Below are 23931 nucleotides of genomic sequence, written 5' to 3' on the forward strand. Positions count from 1 at the left end.
AGAAAGTACGCAGCTTCGATTCGATATCGCTGATATTGCTAGTCAATTTGTAGACTTGTATCATATCGCCCCTCATCCGTCTGAAAGCGAGTGTAGGTAATTTGAGCCTTTTCAGTCTATCGGAATAGGACATGTCCCTAAATCCAGGTAACTGATTGGTTGCCCTCCTGTGTACAGCTTCAATCATATCAATGTGCCATACAGCATTTCCGTATTCGAGATGGACTTTTACTAGAGCAACGGGAAGTTGGATTCATTTACAAAATTACAAAAGACCGTATTATCAATCCAAACATAGAATTAATTTGCTTTCTTAACTTGAGTACTGATATGTTCATCGAAAGATAGATATTGATCTATACTTACTCCCAAACCATTTCCCTTTACCCACCTCATGTAATTCTTCATCTTTAAGATACTATTTTCGTTCATCCTTATGCCTGCCTATGCGCATCGATTTGCATTTTTGGGTGTGGAATTGAAGCAACCATTTATCACTCCAAGCTGACAGGTGATCCAGGTCATCCTGAAGTTTACTTACATCAGCATTTCCCTGTATACATCTGAATAAACATATGACTGAATAGTATAGATCTGGTATAGGTTATTTATGTAGATGACAAACAATGTTGGCCCGAGTACCGATCCCTGGGGAACTCCGGAGGATACATCGCTCCAGTTGGAATGTTTGCCCTTTAAAGTAACTCTCTGTTTCCTGTTGACGATGAAACTGGCCGTCCATTCAGTGTGATAAATGTTTCACTGATTCCATAAAATGACATTTTGCTTAAAAGAGTTTTGTTCTGTTAATCCATATGTATACAATCGATCGAATGCCTGCTATCTAATTGTTCAGTCCATTCATCTAAAACTCTCAGAAATTGTAATGACATGGACCTTCCAGTCATAAATTTGAAAAGAACGCGTTTTGTTTCATACATTCTGTGATGTGACCTCTTAGCAAAGTTTCTAGCATTTTGCATACAATTGATGTCAAACTAGCCGGTGTGTTATTCCCTGGTTCGCATTTATCTACCTTTTTAAAAATTGCTTTTTTTCCAATTATCTGGTATACAGTACTTTAAAACTATGTATAAACTTATCTCATAAAGATATCTTATCAACATATAAGACAACATGACTTGCCATACAATACATCTATCTAATTTGAAAAAAGATGTATGTATTTTATCCTAAAACGGCCGCCCGTCGTCGTCGTCGTCGTCGTCATCATCATCATCATCATCATCATCATCATCAAAAAAAAGCAAAGACAAAAACAAAAACGAAAAAAGAAGTTCTGTTGCAACTACATGTAGCCTAGTTTGCAGTTAAAACATGAGCTGTCTGGTCTTTTAACTTTGCGTTGACACATCTATATATATAGCCTCACCTGTAGGCCTATAACGGTGTGATATTTTGTGCTACTGATGCATATATATATGATAGGTTATCGAATTTTAAAAATAGACTGTAGGTTGAAAATAAAAGGTAGATCTATGCTACTCGATCGTATAGTATGATAAAAAATAAATTTGCCAAAAGTTTCAAAAGGTTTCATCAAATTCTAATAGGAAATCAAAAGAATCGGCTGTTAACTAAGAAAAGAAGAAGATTGTAATCACCATAAAAAACCAAATATATGATTCATTAAAATTATTTTAACATATTGTTTGAGAATGTTCCTTTTGTCATTTCAGGGATGTACATAAAGTACTTAGTACATCAGTATAGGCTAACTATACTATAGAGTTTACACGAATTTAATTGTCTCTTTGCTATAATGTTGTGATATTGTTTCTTATGTTTGTCGTAATAATAGAGATTCAGAGCTAATGTTTCTTTAAATCAATGTTCTTGTATTTGTACTTGTCCGCATATTTGAATGCGCCTTCCGGATAAGATATTATAATAAAACAAAATGGTAGCCCCCATGTTTTAGTTTGTTGTGGTGTCGTTAACCAGTTAGTGGCTAATATGACAGCCTGAAATGTCAGTTTAGACGATAACATGTCGACCGTGTTCCTCCATGTTGGTCAATGTGGAAATCAGGTTGGTCACGCTTTTTGGAAGAAAGTTGACAAAGACAACAGCGTCAAGGAAAGGTTTGTAATTGACATCATGCTGTACATGTATGATGTAGACATTTAGACTATACTGACCAGTGCTCGAACACTTTGTTTATTTTTGCTTCTCCTTTCCTAAATCGTACTTCTAGTCCACATTCATGTACGTTCTGTAGGTGTTATTGAAGACTGTGTTTTTAATCCTTAGTTTTTATGAGACATCAGTACACTATCGGACTATCGGTGAACAGAATTTCTATATCATCAAGTGCTCCAGTTAACACGGTAGGTAACGGATTCCGTGGGGAACATTCAGCTGATAACGGTGGCCGAGTAGTTAAGGTGTCCCGACACTTTATCACTATAGTCCTCCATCTCTGGGTTGCGAGTTCGAAAGCCACATGGGGCAGTTGCCTGGCAATGACTGTAGGTCGGTGGTTTTTCTCCGGGTACTCAGGCTTTCCTCCACCTCCAAAACCAGGAACACCCTTCAATGACCCTTGCTGTTAAATAAATTAAACCAATTATAAGCTGCCAGATCCAGTACATGTAGATCTAGGCAAACATCAAACGTCTTTGACTCTGTACAGAACATGTACCTTGAAATCATTTTCATTTTAAAACTGTCTCAACATCTGGTATTGGTGCCGGGGGAAACTCTAGCTGCTAGTACATGTACACTATTTGTCTTTATTGTCTACTTATGTCATAATAGCCCTAATCATTTCTTGTTTCAGCCATTCTTTTGTGCACCCTGATGGCAAGCAGAGATCAATTCATGTTGACAGTGAGCCCAAGGTTCTACAGAAAATATCGAGGGGCTTGAAAATAAGGTTGTTATAGTAAATTAGCACTTTGATGTGCTATTTTACATTCATGGTTTGTAAGATGATTACAATATGATTTTGGTATTAATACTTGCTTTTAAAAAAGTCCCAGTCCACATTATAGACCTCTTGGAAAGGGATATCTTCTCATTGGCATAAAACTACATTGTATATTGAATACAATGTTTGCCTTAAGCTTGTTATTAAACTGTATGATCCAATGAACTTCGCATGTAACACATTTGTTTTTGCAGATACAATTGTATATAATACATTTCATTTTTATTTACAGAGAAGGAAATATTGTTTGTGGAAAACAAGGCAGGGGAACTAACTGGGCTTTAGGTAATTAGTAATGGTTTGAAATGAATTGATAAAATTTGTGCAGTTTATCAAGAAAGGAGTAATTTAAAATATCTTGCCTGTACTATGGCTCAAACTAATAATCTTTCACAATTTAAGTGGAAAGTCCTACCAGGCTGAGCTAGAAAAGTGATATTTATGTACTCTCCAGTTTCACAAAAATGTACTGTGGAAATCCAATGCTACCTGCAACTATTTTGATGATCAGATTGATCAAAAATATTTGTGCAAGTAATTCATTTATAATCATACTTCTTGCCACCTGATCAGTGTTATCTTATAAGGCTTCCCCACTCCCACTATGTATACATGTACCTATACAACATGACATGTGACTATACAACATGACATGTACCTATACAACATGCCAAGTTAGCCAATATGTGATTGTGTGTCCGAGTTAAAACCATACATTTCTTCTTCTCATATGAGATAAATCATACATCTCTTCTTCTCATTTGTCAACCCATATCATAGCACACAGATCAGATGGATTTTATATACATGTATATCACATAGCATTTATAACCATACATGATTGGTTGAACTTTCACCTGTCTTGAATTTACATTTTTTCATTGGCTACTAGAGACTAACATGTACATTGTACCTGTACATTGTACCTGTACATTTGATTGATGACTGAGTACATCATTGAGCAAAATGTTGCTTTTCCACTGCTCCAGTCATTCATATTGCTCTGGAATTAATTTGACTTATGCTTTTACAATATGTATGAATAGAACTCCAGACCAAACAAAACATTTTAGGTTACTATGGCAGCCAGAGGGAACAACATCTGTTGGAGGACAGCATTGAGAGGGTCAGAAAGGAGATAGAAAAGTAAGTAAGGTTGTTTGATATAAATCGGATGTAACTTTACAAGGTAAAGTGAAAAAGAGACAATATTTGGGACTGGTATTGAAACAAGGATCCTTGATTGTATATTCAATGAAGTCTTGTGCTATTTAAATTCTTGTAAAACAAAGGGATATTGGTTAAACAATAGATGAATTAAAATGAAAAGAAATCATTGAACTCTGTGTGATTTTTCTTTGACAATACATATTTATTTTGTACAGGTGTGACACCTACAGTGGATGTATCATGATGCACAGTTTGAGTGGAGGCACAGGGTCAGGTGAGGTATTTGTCTAGCCACAGAACACATGAGAAACCATAGCTTGTTACATTTCAAAATGTATACTTTAAAATATTTTCATATATTTGTAAAATTAAATACAAAAAATAAATTGAAATCAACACAAATATAGTAAGTAAATATCATCAATCACAGTTAAATACAGTGGTTTTTTTAATTGATGGATTGGTGTTAATTCTAAGCTACTATGTAAATGTTTTTTTCCATTCTTGTCATATGAAAGAAATTTAATTTGATTGTAGGAGTTGATTGTAGGAATATGCTGGGATTTAATTCCCCTATCTGACATAAGAATCTAAAGAACACCCAAACTATATGGTTATTTACAGTTGTATGATGGTTATAACACTGAAAACTAAGCATTGTCTGTGATATAAAGGGGGACAAACATCATTATTAGCGATGAATGGAAATAAATAACAATAATCAGAGATAACTACCTGGTAATGTTGAATTAATATCGTATCTGGTAATAAAGGGAGATAACTAACAAAGAGAGAGATAAATAATGTTTAAGTAGAATTTTATATCATAATTAGTATTGAAGGGAGATAACCAACAAAGAGAGAGATAATTAATGTTGAAGTAGAATTTTATATCATGATTAGTAATAAAGGGAGATAACTAACAAAGAAAGAGATAATAATGTTGAAGTAGAATTTTATATCATAATTAGTAATAAAGGGAGATTACTAACAAAGAGAGAGATAATTAATGTTGAAGTAGAATTTTATATCATAATTAGTAATAAAGGGAGATAACTAACAAAGAGAGAGATAATTAATGTTGAAGTAAAATTGTATATAATTAGTAATAAAGGGAGATAACTAAAAAAAAGAGATAAATAATGTTTAAGTAGAATTTTATATCATAATTAGTAATGAAGGGAAATAACTAACAAAGAGAGAGATAATTAATGTTGAAGTAAAATTGTATATAATTAGTAATAAAGGGAGATAACTAAAACAAAAGAGAGATAAATAATGTTTAAGTAGAATTTTATATCATAGTTAGTAATAAAGGGAGATAACTAACAAAGAGAGAGATAATTAATGTTGAAGTAAAATTTTATATAATTAGTAATAAGGGAGATTACTAACAAAGAGAGAGATAACTAATGTTTAAGTAGAATTTTATATCATAATTAGTAATAAAGGGAGATAACCAAAAAAAGAGAGAGATAAATAATGTTTAAGTAGAATTTTATATCATTATTAGTAATGAAGGGAGATAACTAACAAAGAAAGTGATAATAATGTTGAAGTAGAATTTTATATCATAATTAGTAATAAAGGGAGATAACTAACAAAGAGAGAGATAATTAATGTTGAAGTAAAATTGTATATAATTAGTAATAAAGGGAGATAACTAAAAAAAAAGAGAGATAAATAATGTTTAAGTAGAATTTTATATCATAATTAGTAATAAAGGGATATAACTTACAAAAAGAGAGATAAATAATGTTTAAGCAGAATTTTATATCATAATTAGTAATGAAGGGAGATAACTAACAAAGAGAGAGATAAAATTAATAATGTTGAAGTAGAATTTTATATCATAATTAATTATAAAGGGAGATTACTAACAAATAGAAAGATAACTAATGTTGAAGTAAAATTTTATATCATAATTAGTAATGAAGGGAGATAACTAGCCATAAAGGCAGAAAACTAATATTAGATTAAAAAAAATATTCAGGAAACACAGGGAAGTAACTAATTCTTTTGTAATGTGGTTCCTGTGAAATCAAGGGAAATAACTAATATTGACGTGAATGTTTTCCTTGTGAAATCAAGGTTCAAAGGGAGGTAACAAACTGTTAAAGGAAATGAAAGTTTGCAATGTTGCATTAAAGGTTTGGGGTCACGTCTGTGTGAGGAAATGAGAGACCACTATCCGCTTGCCCACCTGATGTCGTGTGCGTTTGCTCCTTGCAAGTCTGGAGAAAGTCCGCTCCAGCACTACAACTCGCTGCTAACCTTATCCAAGCTACAGAGGTCAGTCGTATCTAATACAGAGTCAACATTCATTTTCCTTTAAGTTGAAATATAAAATTGTTTTGTAATATCTTTCCAGTTTTGCGTTACTTATGACATTTAGTAAAGTCAGCAGATCACTACAGTAAAACACGGTTATAACGAATCCCAGGGGACCAACTGAATCAGTTCATTATATTGATAGTTCGTATTATGTGTATTACAAATTTTTATTGTTTTTTCCTAAAAACTTCGCTGTATGAAAATATTAAAATAAAATTAAAAGCGATTCAATTATTTTAAGTCAGTTAAACTTTCTGCCGAAACTTTTCGTGTGAGGCAAGTGTGTACAAAGTATTAAAAGCATCTGACGTATCATTTTGGGACTCCAGAAAATGGCCTGTCTCATGTAAATAATCACTCGCCATAGCACCACTGATTACGGAATGTTCCTCCTCTGTCTCTATTTTCTCCTCGTCATTTCCGTTGTATTACTGACACAATCGGTGGAGGTGACCTTTACCCGGAAGTCTCGTTTTCACTAGCTCTCAGTCGCTTGATGATAAAGCCATACATGCACTGTGTACACACTAATTAGACATCTAAGAATGGATGAACAACTTGACATAAACATAGACAGAACAACTCACTTTATTCAGAGGTCATCGAAAACATAACTCACCGATTCAATAGCCGTACAAATATATACCCTGAAACATGCCCTCGGGTGCCTCTCGATGACGCGGTCGTGATCACCAGGGCATGACTTACCTACTTCGGAAGATAGGTTCGTACTATAGTGTTAAAATAACACAGAATTTCAGCCGAAGGGACTGCTTAATTGGTTTGTTATAGACAATATTTCGCTATGTGAAATTCGCAATATAATTACAGAATTACATAGAAGTAAGAAGCAGAATAGCTGGGGAATCGGGATCAGTTCGCAATATCCATAAAATCACTATAAGCGTGTTTGTACTTAATGTATTTTACTGTATAATGTCAGAAGCATATCCTGTAATCAGGATTTTTAATTCATGTGGCATTTACTGCAACAGATTGTTATGTGAAAGTACCTATATTCTTTTTTGATCTCTTCACTGTCACAGGAACTCAGATTGTGTGATTCTGACACACAATGATGATGTACTTCAAACCTTGGAGAAGAAGGTCAAGGGCAGTGTGTCATTTGATAATATGAACAACAGTATTGCTGCATCCCTGTGTGGTCTATTTCTACCTACAGACTCCCTCACACCTACCAGGTATATAACACTACTACAGACTCCCTCACACCTACCAGGTATATAACACTACTACAGACTCCCTCACACCTACCAGGTATATAACACTACTACAGACTCCCTCACACCTACCAGGTATATAACACTACTACAGACTCCCTCACACCTACCAGGTATATAACACTACTACCTACAGACTCCCTCACACCTACCAGGTATATAACACTACTACAGACTCCCTCACACCTACCAGGTATATAGCACTACTACCTACAGACTCCCTCACACCTACCAGGTATATAACACTACTACAGACTCCCTCACACCTACCAGGTATATAACACTACTACCTACAGACTCCCTCACACCTACCAGGTATATACCACTACTACAGACTCCCTCACACCTACCAGGTATATAACACTACTACCTACAGACTCCCTCACACCTACCAGGTATATAACACTACTACAGACTCCCTCACACCTACCAGGTATATAACACTACTACCTACAGACTCCCTCACACCTACCAGGTATATAACACTACTACAGACTCCCTCACACCTACCAGGTATATAACACTACTCTACAGACTCCCTCACACCTACCAGGTATACAGACCCCTCACACCTACCAGGTATATAACACTACCTACAGACTCCCTCACACCTACCAGGTATATAACACTACTACAGACTCCCTCACACCTACCAGGTATATAACACTACCTACAGACTCCCTCACACCTACCAGGTATATAACACTACTACCTACAGACTCCCTCACACCTACCAGGTATATAACACTACTACTACAGACTCCCTCACACCTACCAGGTATATAACACTACTACCTACAGACTCCCTCACACCTACCAGGTATATAACACTACTACCTACAGACTCCCTCACACCTACCAGGTATATAACACTACCTACAGACTCCCTCACACCTACCAGGTATATAACACTACCTACAGACTCCCTCACACCTACCAGGTATATAACACTACTACCTACAGACTCCCTCACACCTACCAGGTATATAACACTACCTACAGACTCCCTCACACCTACCAGGTATATAACACTACTACCTACAGACTCCCTCACACCTACCAGGTATATAACACTACCTACAGACTCCCTCACACCTACCAGGTATATAACACTACCTACAGACTCCCTCACACCTACCAGGTATATAACACTACCTACAGACTCCCTCACACCTACCAGGTATATAACACTACTACCTACAGACTCCCTCACACCTACCAGGTATATAACACTACTACCTACAGACTCCCTCACACCTACCAGGTATATAACACTACTACCTACAGACTCCCTCACACCTACCAGGTATATAACACTACTACCTACAGACTCCCTCACACCTACCAGGTATATAACACTACCTACAGACTCCCTCACACCTACCAGGTATATAACACTACTACCTACAGACTCCCTCACACCTACCAGGTATATAACACTACTACCTACAGACTCCCTCACACCTACCAGGTATATAACACTACCTACAGACTCCCTCACACCTACCAGGTATATAACACTACCTACAGACTCCCTCACACCTACCAGGTATATAACACTACCTACAGACTCCCTCACATCTACCAGGTATATAACACCACTACAGACTCCCTCACACCTACCAGGTATATAACACTACCTACAGACTCCCTCACACCTACCAGGTATATAACACTACTACTACAGACTCCCTCACACCTACCAGGTATATAACACTACCTACAGACTCCCTCACACCTACCAGGTATATAACACTACTACCTACAGACTCCCTCACACCTACCAGGTATATAACACTACCTACAGACTCCCTCACACCTACCAGGTATATAACACTACTACAGACTCCCTCACACCTACCAGGTATATAACACTACCTACAGACTCCCTCACACCTACCAGGTATATAACACTACTACAGACTCCCTCACACCTACCAGGTATATAACATTACTACCTACAGACTCCCTCACACCTACCAGGTATATAACACTACTACCTACAGACTCCCTCACACCTACCAGGTATATAACACTACTACCTACAGACTCCCTCACACCTACCAGGTATATAACACTACTACCTACAGACTCCCTCACACCTACCAGGTATATACACTACTACCTACAGACTCCCTCACACCTACCAGGTATATAACACTACTACTACAGACTCCCTCACACCTACCAGGTATATAACACTACTACCTACAGACTCCCTCACACCTACCAGGTATATAACACTACTACCTACAGACTCCCTCACACCTACCAGGTATATAACACTACTACCTACAGACTCCCTCACACCTACCAGGTATATAACACTACTACCTACAGACTCCCTCACACCTACCAGGTATATAACACTACTACAGACTCCCTCACACCTACCAGGTATATAACACTACCTACAGACTCCCTCACACCTACCAGGTATATAACACTACTACAGACTCCCTCACACCTACCAGGTATATAACACTACTACAGACTCCCTCACACCTACCAGGTATATAACACTACCTACAGACTCCCTCACACCTACCAGGTATATAACACCTACTACAGACTCCCTCACACCTACCAGGTATATAACACTACCTACAGACTCCCTCACACCTACCAGGTATATAACACTACTACCTACAGACTCCCTCACACCTACCAGGTATATAACACTACTACCTACAGACTCCCTCACACCTACCAGGTATATAACACTACTACCTACAGACTCCCTCACACCTACCAGGTATATAACACTACCTACAGACTCCCTCACACCTACCAGGTATATAACACTACCTACAGACTCCCTCACACCTACCAGGTATATAACACTACTACAGACTCCCTCACACCTACCAGGTATATAGCACTACCAGTAACACTACTACAGACTCCCTCACACCTACCAGGTATATAACACTACCTACAGACTCCCTCACACCTACCAGGTATATAACACTACCTACAGACTCCCTCACACCTACCAGGTATATAACACTACCTACAGACTCCCTCACACCTACCAGGTATATAACACCACTACAGACTCCCTCACACCTACCAGGTATATAACACTACTACCTACAGACTCCCTCACACCTACCAGGTATATAACACTACTACCTACAGACTCCCTCACACCTACCAGGTATATAACACTACCTACAGACTCCCTCACACCTACCAGGTATATAACACTACTACCTACAGACTCCCTCACACCTACCAGGTATATAACACTACCTACAGACTCCCTCACACCTACCAGGTATATAACACTACTACAGACTCCCTCACACCTACCAGGTATATAACACTACCTACAGACTCCCTCACACCTACCAGGTATATAACACACTACCTACAGACTCCCTCACACCTACCAGGTATATAACACTACTACCTACAGACTCCCTCACACCTACCAGGTATATAACACTACTACCTACAGACTCCCTCACACCTACCAGGTATATAACACTACTACAGACTCCCTCACACCTACCAGGTATATAACACTACTACCTACAGACTCCCTCACACCTACCAGGTATATAACACTACCTACAGACTCCCTCACACCTACCAGGTATATAACACTACTACCTACAGACTCCCTCACACCTACCAGGTATATAACACCACTACAGACTCCCTCACACCTACCAGGTATATAACACTACTACTACAGACTCCCTCACACCTACCAGGTATATAACACTACTACCTACAGACTCCCTCACACCTACCAGGTATATAACACTACTACAGACTCCCTCACACCTACCAGGTATATAACACTACTACCTACAGACTCCCTCACACCTACCAGGTATATAACACTACTACCTACAGACTCCCTCACACCTACCAGGTATATAACACTACTACCTACAGACTCCCTCACACCTACCAGGTATATAACACTACTACCTACAGACTCCCTCACACCTACCAGGTATATAACACTACTACCTACAGACTCCCTCACACCTACCAGGTATATAACACTACTACCTACAGACTCCCTCACACCTACCAGGTATATAACACTACTACCTACAGACTCCCTCACACCTACCAGGTATATAACACTACCTACAGACTCCCTCACACCTACCAGGTATATAACACTACTACCTACAGACTCCCTCACACCTACCAGGTATATAACACTACCTACAGACTCCCTCACACCTACCAGGTATATAACACTACTACAGACTCCCTCACACCTACCAGGTATATAACACTACTACAGACTCCCTCACACCTACCAGGTATATAACACTACTACCTACAGACTCCCTCACACCTACCAGGTATATAACACTACTACCTACAGACTCCCTCACACCTACCAGGTATATAACACTACCTACAGACTCCCTCACACCTACCAGGTATATAACACTACTACTACAGACTCCCTCACACCTACCAGGTATATAACACTACTACCTACAGACTCCCTCACACCTACCAGGTATATAACACTACTACCTACAGACTCCCTCACACCTACCAGGTATATAACACTACTACCTACAGACTCCCTCACACCTACCAGGTATATAACACTACTACCTACAGACTCCCTCACACCTACCAGGTATATAACACTACTACAGACTCCCTCACACACTACCAGGTATATAACACTACTACCTACAGACTCCCTCACACCTACCAGGTATATAACACTACTACCTACAGACTCCCTCACACCTACCAGGTATATAACACTACTACCTACAGACTCCCTCACACCTACCAGGTATATAACACTACTACCTACAGACTCCCTCACACCTACCAGGTATATAACACTACTACCTACAGGACTCCCTCACACCTACCAGGTATATAACAACTACCTACAGACTCCCTCACACCTACCAGGTATATAACACTACTACAGACTCCCTCACACCTACCAGGTATATAACTACTACCTACAGACTCCCTCACACCTACCAGGTATATAACACTACTACCTACAGACTCCCTCACACCTACCAGGTATATAACACTACTACAGACTCCCTCACACCCTACCAGGTATATAACACTACCTACAGACTCCCTCACACCTACCAGGTATATAAACACTACCTACAGACTCCCTCACACCTACCAGGTAAAAACACTACTACCTACAGACTCCCTCACACCTACCAGGTATATAACACTACTACCTACAGACTCCCTCACACCTACCAGGTATATAACACTACTACCTACAGACTCCCTCACACCTACCAGGTATATAACACTACTACAGACTCCCTCACACCTACCAGGTATATAACACTACCTACAGACTCCCTCACACCTACCAGGTATATAACACTACCTACAGACTCCCTCACACCTACCAGGTATATAACACTACTACAGACTCCCTCACACCTACCAGGTATATAACACTACTACCTACAGACTCCCTCACACCTACCAGGTATATAACACTACCTACAGACTCCCTCACACCTACCAGGTATATAACACTACTACCTACAGACTCCCTCACACCTACCAGGTATATAACACTACTACCTACAGACTCCCTCACACCTACCAGGTATATAACACTACTACCTACAGACTCCCTCACACCTACCAGGTATATAACACTACTACAGACTCCCTCACACCTACCAGGTATATAACACTACTACCTACAGACTCCCTCACACCTACCAGGTATATAACACTACTACAGACTCCCTCACACCTACCAGGTATATAACACTACTACCTACAGACTCCCTCACACCTACCAGGTATATAACACTACTACCTACAGACTCCCTCACACCTACCAGGTATATAACACTACTACCTACAGACTCCCTCACACCTACCAGGTATATAACACTACTACAGACTCCCTCACACCTACCAGGTATATAACACTACTACCTACAGACTCCCTCACACCTACCAGGTATATAACACTACTACAGACTCCCTCACACCTACCAGGTATATAACACTACTACCTACAGACTCCCTCACACCTACCAGGTATATAACACTACTACCTACAGACTCCCTCACACCTACCAGGTATATAACACTACCTACAGACTCCCTCACACCTACCAGGTATATAACACTACTACCTACAGACTCCCTCACACCTACCAGGTATATAACACTACCTACAGACTCCCTCACACCTACCAGGTATATAACACTACTACCTACAGACTCCCTCACACCTACCAGGTATATAACACTACTACTACAGACTCCCTCACACCTACCAGGTATATAACACTACTACCTACAGACTCCCTCACACCTACCAGGTATATAACTACTACCTACAGACTCCCTCACACCTACCAGGTATATAACACTACTACCTACAGACTCCCTCACACCTACCAGGTATATAACACTACTACCTACAGACTCCCTCACACCTACCAGGTATATAACACTACTACCTACAGACTCCCTCACACCTACCAGGTATATAACACTACTACCTACAGACTCCCTCACACCTACCAGGTATATAACACTACCTACAGACTCCCTCACACCTACCAGGTATATAACACTACTACCTACAGACTCCCTCACACCTACCAGGTATATAACACTACTACCTACAGACTCCCTCACACCTACCAGGTATATAACACTACCTACAGACTCCCTCACACCTACCAGGTATATAACACTACTACCTACAGACTCCCTCACACCTACCAGGTATATAACACTACTACCTACAGACTCCCTCACACCTACCAGGTATATAACACTACTACCTACAGACTCCCTCACACCTACCAGGTATATAACACTACTACCTACAGACTCCCTCACACCTACCAGGTATATAACACTACCTACAGACTCCCTCACACCTACCAGGTATATAACACTACTACCTACAGACTCCCTCACACCTACCAGGTATATAACACTACTACCTACAGACTCCCTCACACCTACCAGGTATATAACACTACTACCTACAGACTCCCTCACACCTACCAGGTATATAACACTACTACCTACAGACTCCCTCACACCTACCAGGTATATACCACTACCTACAGACTCCCTCACACCTACCAGGTATATAACACTACTACCTACAGACTCCCTCACACCTACCAGGTATATAACACTACTACCTACAGACTCCCTCACACCTACCAGGTATATAACACTACTACCTACAGACTCCCTCACACCTACCAGGTATATAACACTACCTACAGACTCCCTCACACCTACCAGGTATATAACACTACTACCTACAGACTCCCTCACACCTACCAGGTATATAACACTACTACCTACAGACTCCCTCACACCTACCAGGTATATAACACTACTACCTACAGACTCCCTCACACCTACCAGGTATATAACACTACTACCTACAGACTCCCTCACACCTACCAGGTATATAACACTACTACCTACAGACTCCCTCACACCTACCAGGTATATAACACTACTACCTACAGACTCCCTCACACCTACCAGGTATATAACACTACCTACAGACTCCCTCACACCTACCAGGTATATAACACTACTACCTACAGACTCCCTCACACCTACCAGGTATATAACACTACTACCTACAGACTCCCTCACACCTACCAGGTATATAACACTACTACCTACAGACTCCCTCACACCTACCAGGTATATAACACTACTACCTACAGACTCCCTCACACCTACCAGGTATATAACACTACTACCTACAGACTCCCTCACACCTACCAGGTATATAACACTACTACCTACAGACTCCCTCACACCTACCAGGTATATAACACTACTACCTACAGACTCCCTCACACCTACCAGGTATATAACACTACTACCTACAGACTCCCTCACACCTACCAGGTATATAACACTACTACCTACAGACTCCCTCACACCTACCAGGTATATAACACTACTACCTACAGACTCCCTCACACCTACCAGGTATATAACACTACTACCTACAGACTCCCTCACACCTACCAGGTATATAACACTACTACCTACAGACTCCCTCACACCTACCAGGTATATAACACTACTACCTACAGACTCCCTCACACCTACCAGGTATATAACACTACTACCTACAGACTCCCTCACACCTACCAGGTATATAACACTACTACCTACAGACTCCCTCACACCTACCAGGTATATAACACTACTACCTACAGACTCCCTCACACCTACCAGGTATATAACACTACTACCTACAGACTCCCTCACACCTACCAGGTATATAACACTACCTACAGACTCCCTCACACCTACCAGGTATATAACACTACTACCTACAGACTCCCTCACACCTACCAGGTATATAACACTACTACCTACAGACTCCCTCACACCTACCAGGTATATACACTACTACCTACAGACTCCCTCACACCTACCAGGTATATAACACTACTACCTACAGACTCCCTCACACCTACCAGGTATATAACACTACTACCTACAGACTCCCTCACACCTACCAGGTATATAACACTACTACCTACAGACTCCCTCACACCTACCAGGTATATAACACTACTACCTACAGACTCCCTCACACCTACCAGGTATATAACACTACTACAGACTCCCTCACACCTACCAGGTATATAACACTACTACAGACTCCCTCACACCTACCAGGTATATAACACTACTACAGACTCCCTCACACCTACCAGGTATATAACACTACTACCTACAGACTCCCTCACACCTACCAGGTATATAACACTACCTACAGACTCCCTCACACCTACCAGGTATATAACACTACTACCTACAGACTCCCTCACACCTACCAGGTATATAACACTACTACCTACAGACTCCCTCACACCTACCAGGTATATAACACTACTACCTACAGACTCCCTCACACCTACCAGGTATATAACACTACTACCTACAGACTCCCTCACACCTACCAGGTATATAACACTACTACCTACAGACTCCCTCACACCTACCAGGTATATAACACTACCTACAGACTCCCTCACACCTACCAGGTATATAACACTACCTACAGACTCCCTCACACCTACCAGGTATATAACACTACTACCTACAGACTCCCTCACACCTACCAGGTATATAACACTACTACCTACTTAGTATATAATATTGTTCAAATATAATACAAATTTCAGCACATGATTATTGAAAATTATTTTTGAGCTTTTGAAGATATGAGATAATATCTTTAAACTCGGATTAGAACTAGATTTACTTGGCATGTTTCTGTCAATGAAGCAATGATATTCTCTCTTGCAGAACCACTGATCATAATTTTCTTGTAATTTTTTCAAGAGTCTCTTAAGTACATTCCCTGTTTCATTTTTTTTTGCATTAGGATTACGATTTTGCTTTTCCAGAGGTGTCAGTATTGGCATGGAGCCATGGGAGTTAATTAGAGCGACATGTCCAGTGCCTGGATACAAGTTTCTCCATATAAACCATCTCTCTAGGAGGTAAGGATATTACTGATGTGATTAGATGTATGCTGAAAACTTAATCCTGTAACAAAAGTCGTTGTCACTTTTAGTGCCTGTATGTATTAGGGATTGAATCTAGAGCAGTGTTAAAGAGAAATTCTCTTCAGCCAAACTGGTTGATACATCTAGTATTTTACAAGGGTAACAATTCCATACCATAAATGATGTGAAATGTACGTGTTTCATTATACTACATATCTTGTTACCCATGTACATCCTGTCCAGTCCTATCACATTGCATTCCAGAGCGTTATGTCCCGTCCCGTCACGTCCTGATGCAATGTAACTGGCTAATCTCAGGAACTGCTGATGTGATCCTCACCAAACTCTGTTTCGAGGTGTCAAGTGCCAGTGGGGTCATTTATGTCTTACAGACATTTTTCTACTTTTTTTTGCCTGTGGTTCATGCACCAGTCTATATATGTCACATAAACAGTTCTTGTGGGGGTATACTGTTATTTCTCAAGAACCACTTATGTAATCTTTTAATCAGTACAGGTTGTAATTTTCTGATATTAAACTTAACAGGAACTTTTTCAAAAAATATAATGTTTGGAAACTTTTAAAATACTTCTTTTTGAGAATACAACAGGTTTGTGGTTGTTGTTTTTCAAGCCCTGGTGACCTCCCCCTCACCAAATATCCCCATCCCCCAAACTACAAAAGTCTAAAAACACTGTTGGATTATAACTGGATTACAGTGAATTATTACTTATCATGATAGATGTTTTTAGCTCACCTGGCCCGAAGGGCCGGTGAGCTTATGCCATGGTGCAGCGTCCGTCGTCCGGCGTCCGTCGTCCGTCGTCCGTCAACTTTTTCTTTAAATCGCTACTAGTCATAAAGTATTGAATGGATTTTCACCAAATTTGGTCAGGAACATCCTTGGGGGAAGGGGAACAGAGTTTGTATACAGTTTTACTCTGAACCCCCAGGGGCCTGAGGGGCGGGGCCAAATAGGGGAAATAGGGTTAATCCTTTAAATCGCTACTTGTCATAAAGTTATGAATGAATTTGAACCAAATTTGGTCAGGAACATCCTTGGCAGAAGGTGAACAGAGTTTGTATAAATTTTTACTCTGAACCCCCAGGGGCCTGAGGGGCGGGGCCAAATAGGGGAAATAGGGTTACTCCTTTAAATCGCTACTAGTCATAAAGTTATGAATGAATTTGAACCAAATTTGGTCAGTAACATCCTTGGCAGAAAGGGAACAGAGTTTGTATAAATTTTTACTCTGAACCCCCAGGGGCCTGAGGGGCGGGGCCAAATAGGGGAAATAGGGTTACTCCTTTAAATCGCTACTAGTCATAAAGTTATGAATGAATTTGAACCAAATTTGGCCAGGAACATCCTTGGCAGAAGGGGAACAGAGTTTGTATAAATTTTTACTCTGAACCCCTAGGGACCTGAGGGGCGGGGCCAAATAGGGTAAATAGGGTTACTCCTTTAAATCGCTACTAGTCATGAAGTTATGAATGAATTTGAACCAAAATTGGTCAGTGACATCCTTGGCAGAAAGGGAACAGAGTTTGTATAAATTTTTACTCTGAACCCCCAGGGGCCTGAGGGGCGGGGCCAAATAGGGGAAATAGGGTTACTCCTTTAAATCGCTACTAGTCATAAAGTTATGAATGAATTTGAACCAAATTTGGTCAGGAACATCCTTGGCAGAAGGGGAACAGAGTTTGTATAAATTTTTACTCTGAACCCCTAGGGACCTGAGAGGCGGGGCCAAATAGGGGAAAAAGGGTTACTCCTTTAAATCGCTACTAGTCATAAAGTTATTAATGAATTTGAACCAAATTTGGTGAGGAACATTCTTGGCAGAAGGTGAACAGAGTTTGTATAAATTTTTACTCTGAACCCCAAGGGGCCTGAGGGGCGGGGCCAAATAGGGGAAATAGGGTTACTCCTTTAAATCGCTACTAGTCATAAAGTTATGAATGAATTTGAACCAAATTCGGTCAGTAACATCCTTGGCAGAAGGGGAACAGAGTTTGCATAAATTTTTACTCTGAACCCCCAGGGGCCTGAGGGGCGGGGCCAAATAGGGGAAATAGGGTTACTCCTTTAAATCGCTACTAGTCATAAAGTTATGAATGAATTTGAACCAAATTTGGTCAGGAACATCCTTGGCAGAAGGTGAACAGAGTTTGCATAAATTTTTACTCTTAACCCCTAGGGACCTGAGGGGCGGGGCCAAATAGGGGAAATAGGGGTTTATCCTTTAAATCACTATTATTCATAAAGTTATTAATGGATTTGAACCAAATTTGGTCTGGAATATTCTGAGGGGAAGGGGGAAAGAGAGTTTATATAAATATTGACTCTGACCACCAAGGGGCCTGAAGGGAGGGGCCAAATAGGGGAAATAGAGATTTGAGATTTAAATGGATTTGAACCCAATTTGGTCAGAAACATCCGTGGTGATGGGGGAACAGATTTTGCATAAATGGTTACTGTGACCCTCAATCCCATAACTATGTATAGTAACGCTGGGCATTAAGGGATAAACACAATTCTTATGTAAACATAGGCCAAAGGGTTTTCCCCACCCTAAGGGACTTAGTTTCTTTAAACACCATTATGTTGTAAAAAATAATCCATATGGTCTTTCAGAGAGTACATTTTTGTATAATGTATTAACAAATTGAACATGAACATTATTTTGACATTTGGTCAAATCCAACCAGGTGAGCGATACAGGCCCCATGGGCCTCTTGTTTATAAGTATGACGAGTGTTCTGATATATGATTTTGTTTTCATTACTCAGCAAACTTACATGGGAGGCACTGATGGGTCAGCTACTGTTAGGTGTTCGCAGATATAACACACAAGGTGGCGCTGTATCCTTCACTTCCTTTAGAGTTGTCCCCCTGCTGAAGGAGGACCTTGCAGGACTGCATGGTAGTGAGAGGTCTTCTTGATAATGAGCACATAATATATATGTAAAATAAGTACATAATATATTTATGTAAATGAGTGTAAAAGTGTTGGTATGATAAGTAAAAGACAACATATTCTAATCACAGAGTCCCTGTAATGAAATTTAGCCAATGATGATATTTTCTGATTTTTCAAAGAAAAGGTTTATTTAGTGAGCATGTTTCTAACACTTAATATCACATTGACCTTGACTGTTAGAAGTTGGGAAGCCTCAGTAATGTTGTGATCGCTCGCGGAGACAGTGGAAAAACCTTTCTGTATTCCATGAAGACATTAGAGAAAAAGATCAAGGCCGTTTATAACTGTGTGACCTGGAACCCTTTCCCATTGGATGTTTGGACAGGTAAGTAGATACACAATGCAGTAAAATTATCAATTTTAGGAGGAGTTTTATTTTCATTGATCTTGTTTGTACTCTTTATCAGCAAATTCATATACTGTAAACATGCTTATTTTCATGGGAGGTTAATTTTGCAATTTCGATGTGTAAACTATACGCGTGGGGGTAATTTTTGCAATCGATCCACCTACCGTATGTTTGTAGTTGGAGATTACGCAAATTCATTGATATCAAAATAATACAGGTGGGGAGATTTTCGCAATCAAAAGGATGTTATAGCGTAAATTTTCCCCTTGCCCAAATTTACATGTTTACAGTATCGATGAATTAGTAAAATGTTATAAATAATTTTTTACAATCCTCATTTACAGCTGCCACAAACCCTGCTGGGCCTAGAGAGGCTGCATCTATTACCATAGCATCCAACCACGGCACAGTTGTTGATTATCTGGAGACTCTGGTCCAGAGGTCAAAGGTTATGTATGATGCCACTGCATACATTCACTGGTACAAACGTCACGGGTCGGGGCAGGTAAGTGTACTGTAGAGGTCAAAGATTATTACATGACAAGAAAACAAGCAAAGTTATTGTGACTGTCATTTATTTGTAAATGGTTTTAGAAGTCAAAATTTCAACCATGTGCCACAGCCAGAATTATCCAAATTCATTGTTAATTTTCAGTTGGGAGTGAATTCTTATTCTATTAATCAGATTTTTAGCTCACCTGCCCGAAGGGCAAGTGAGCTTATACCGTAGTGCGGCGTCCATCGTCCGTCCGTCCGTCCTTCCGGCAATTCGGCCGGCCGGCGTCAACTTTTTCATTTAAACAACTTCTTCTCTATAACCAAGAGGCCCAGGGACTTTATATTGGGCCTGTAGCATGCTGGGGTGAAGGGCTACCAAGTTTGTTCAAATAAATGACGTTGACCTTCATTCAAGGTCACATGGGTCAAATAGGCTATATTCTTTAACCAAATTCTTATCAATAACTAAGAGGCCCAGGGACTTGATATTGGGCCTGAAGCACGCTTAGCTGAAGGGCTACCAAATGTTTTCAACTAAATGACCTTGACCTTCATTCAAGGTCACATGGGTCAAATAGGCTATAATCTTCAAATGACTTCTGATCAATAACCAAGAGGCCCAGGGATTTGATATTGGGCCTGTAGCATGCTGGAGTAAAGGGCTACCAAGTTTGTTCAAATAAATGACGTTGACCTTCATTCAAGGTCACATGGGTCAAATAGGCTATACTCTTCAAATGACTTCTGATCAATAACCAAGAGGCCCAGGGACTTGATATTGGACATGTAGCATGCTGGAGTAAAGGGCTACCAAGTTTGTTCAAATAAATGACATTGACCTACAATCAAGGTCACAGGGTTGAAATCGGCTTAAATCTAAACAGTAATTTTGCGATAGCCAAGAGTCTGAAAGCTGATATTAGGCAAATAGTATGCTGGAATGAAGGACTAGAAAATTTATTGATATGAATAAAAACCTAGCGTACACTGATATTTGAATAAAGAGGTAATCAGTATAGTATGTGTAGAAATGACCTCAATCAACTTCAAAGTTGCTTTAGAGCTAGGTGAGTGATACAGGCCCATTGGGCCTCTTGTTTAGATTATACCTACATGTATATGGTTTTCATTAACAGACATAGATTCTGTATCTCTCGTAAATGATAAAATATGTTCATGTAGATGATGTTTGTTTTGTGTTTTACAGGAGGATTTTGAAGAAGCTTTTGAAACAGTATATGAAGTACTTGAGGATTATAAAGGTGCCTTGAAATGATGATTCAAAAGCTATACCTGTATGGAAACGACTAACAACCTCTCAGGTATATTTCCTGATCAAAAGACATAGAAGAAAAATAAAATCCTGCTAGGGCCACTATGTTAAAAATATTGTGCCCATTGTCCAGTTGTGTCTATTAAAACAATAAAATATGTTCAAATCAAATCAACAAATTACCGTAAAAAAACACAACATTTACAATTTCATTATTTGTTCTTGTATCCATTAACAGATTTTATCGTTTATTTTTACCAATAATTGTTTGGTATTTTATTTTCAGGTAGTTGGATCACAGCTGGATGCAGTCCATTCAAGTTCACAGATCTTCAACTGGGCACCTAGGGAGAAATACCCCTGGCCAGAAAACCAACCAAACTATGGAATGCTTTGAATCAGTGAATTCCATGAAAAAGATTTTCACAAAGCAGAAAATCCAAGAAGGGGTTGGTGGAGCAAGCCTGAATCATCAGCAGTAGTACTAGTCTTGCTATTAACTGTAGAGTTTACCTTCCTATCTTGGTACCTTGCAACAGAAATAATATTTATTACATTTTTACCAGTGAAATATCAAAAATTATTCATTCTATAAAAGTGATATTTTTCACTAGTGAAAAATATCACTTTTGCTGATTTGACCAATCAAATTAATGATTAGAAAATACCAAAATAATTGACCAATCAGAAAGCCCGACATATACATGTATGTCAGCACCTGGACAGGGGGAACTACTTTTTTTTGTTTACAAATTATGCTGTAGGCCTAGTTAGCATACGGGGTAGGTTTTTCGTTGATAAAAAAATGTAATAAACAGAATATCTAACAGTGTCTTCAGTAATACCAAATATATTTCACTCGTGAGGCTAATATTTTGATATTTTTCACTCGTGCTGCGCACTTGTGAAAAATATCAAAATATTAGCCCCACTCGTGAAATATATTTGGTATTACTGAAGACACTGTTAGATATCCTCTATATCATAACTCAGTTCAGTCATATTAGAAGTTTTTATTGACAAATGATTTACAAATAATATGTAAATGATTATGAAGTATGAAAGTACCACTGCTTATCGGTAAGACTCCTTTGGAATTTGATGATAAGAAAACACCATTGTATCAACATAAAGTGATTGTCTACATGAAATCTGTAAATATACTGATGGAGTATTAACTGTAGAGACTTTAAGAGTTTAAATGAAAAAAAAATGTCGGCCAGATGTCAAAATATCTATTGTAACTGGCAAACAACATTGATAAGACATTGATGTATTGCAGTTTTTAGTCCACATCATAAATAACTTTTTGTCCATAAACAACTCTTGTTACCGCTATTCATAAGAAAAAACTGGATGCATCTTTCTCAGATTTTATTTGTAGGTTCCCTTTGGTTCATAGTTGTGCATTTATTCGATATTCATTAAAATCGGATGAAAAAGTTGAGCGACTATTTATTGTTTTTTTACGAAGGACAATGCAGCATTGTAGTAATAAGTCAGAGGAGAGGCGAGGATCATAAGACTCGTTTTAACCTTCACAATTTTTAGGTCACTTGAGACAAAGTCTCAGTTGACCTTTTGCGATAGCCTCTGGTCCCT

General features: G+C 39.3%; 1 protein-coding gene across 1 annotated transcript; it reads left to right on the plus strand.

Moving 5' to 3' along the window:
* Positions 1-1886: 1886 nt before the first annotated feature.
* Positions 1887-22680, plus strand: LOC117317892 (tubulin delta chain-like). Its single transcript, XM_033872863.1, has 13 exons — positions 1887-2105; positions 2804-2899; positions 3186-3238; positions 4027-4099; positions 4339-4397; positions 6274-6415; positions 7504-7659; positions 17124-17219; positions 20019-20091; positions 20393-20534; positions 20903-21063; positions 22264-22378; positions 22616-22680. The coding sequence occupies exons 1-12, from the start codon at positions 2011-2013 to the stop codon at positions 22330-22332; spliced, it is 1215 nt and encodes a 404-aa protein (XP_033728754.1). The 5' UTR covers positions 1887-2010; the 3' UTR covers positions 22333-22378; positions 22616-22680.
* The last annotated feature ends 1251 nt before the right edge of the window (positions 22681-23931 follow it).

The sequence above is a fragment of the Pecten maximus genome, chromosome 19, assembly GCF_902652985.1.
Source record: "Pecten maximus chromosome 19, xPecMax1.1, whole genome shotgun sequence".
Taxonomy (NCBI): Eukaryota; Metazoa; Mollusca; class Bivalvia; order Pectinida; family Pectinidae; genus Pecten; species Pecten maximus.

What these genes read in the sequence shown, in the direction of transcription:
- LOC117317892 (XM_033872863.1), top strand. Translation starts at nt 2,011, where the DNA reads ATGTCGACCGTGTTCCTCCATGTTGGTCAATGTGGAAATCAGGTTGGT. An exon ending in TCGAGGGGCTTGAAAATAAG is followed by an intron (nt 2,900 to 3,185) that starts GTTGTTATAGTA and finishes TTTTATTTACAG; the next exon opens with AGAAGGAAATATTGTTTGTG. An exon ending in GGGAACTAACTGGGCTTTAG is followed by an intron (nt 3,239 to 4,026) that starts GTAATTAGTAAT and finishes AAAACATTTTAG; the next exon opens with GTTACTATGGCAGCCAGAGG.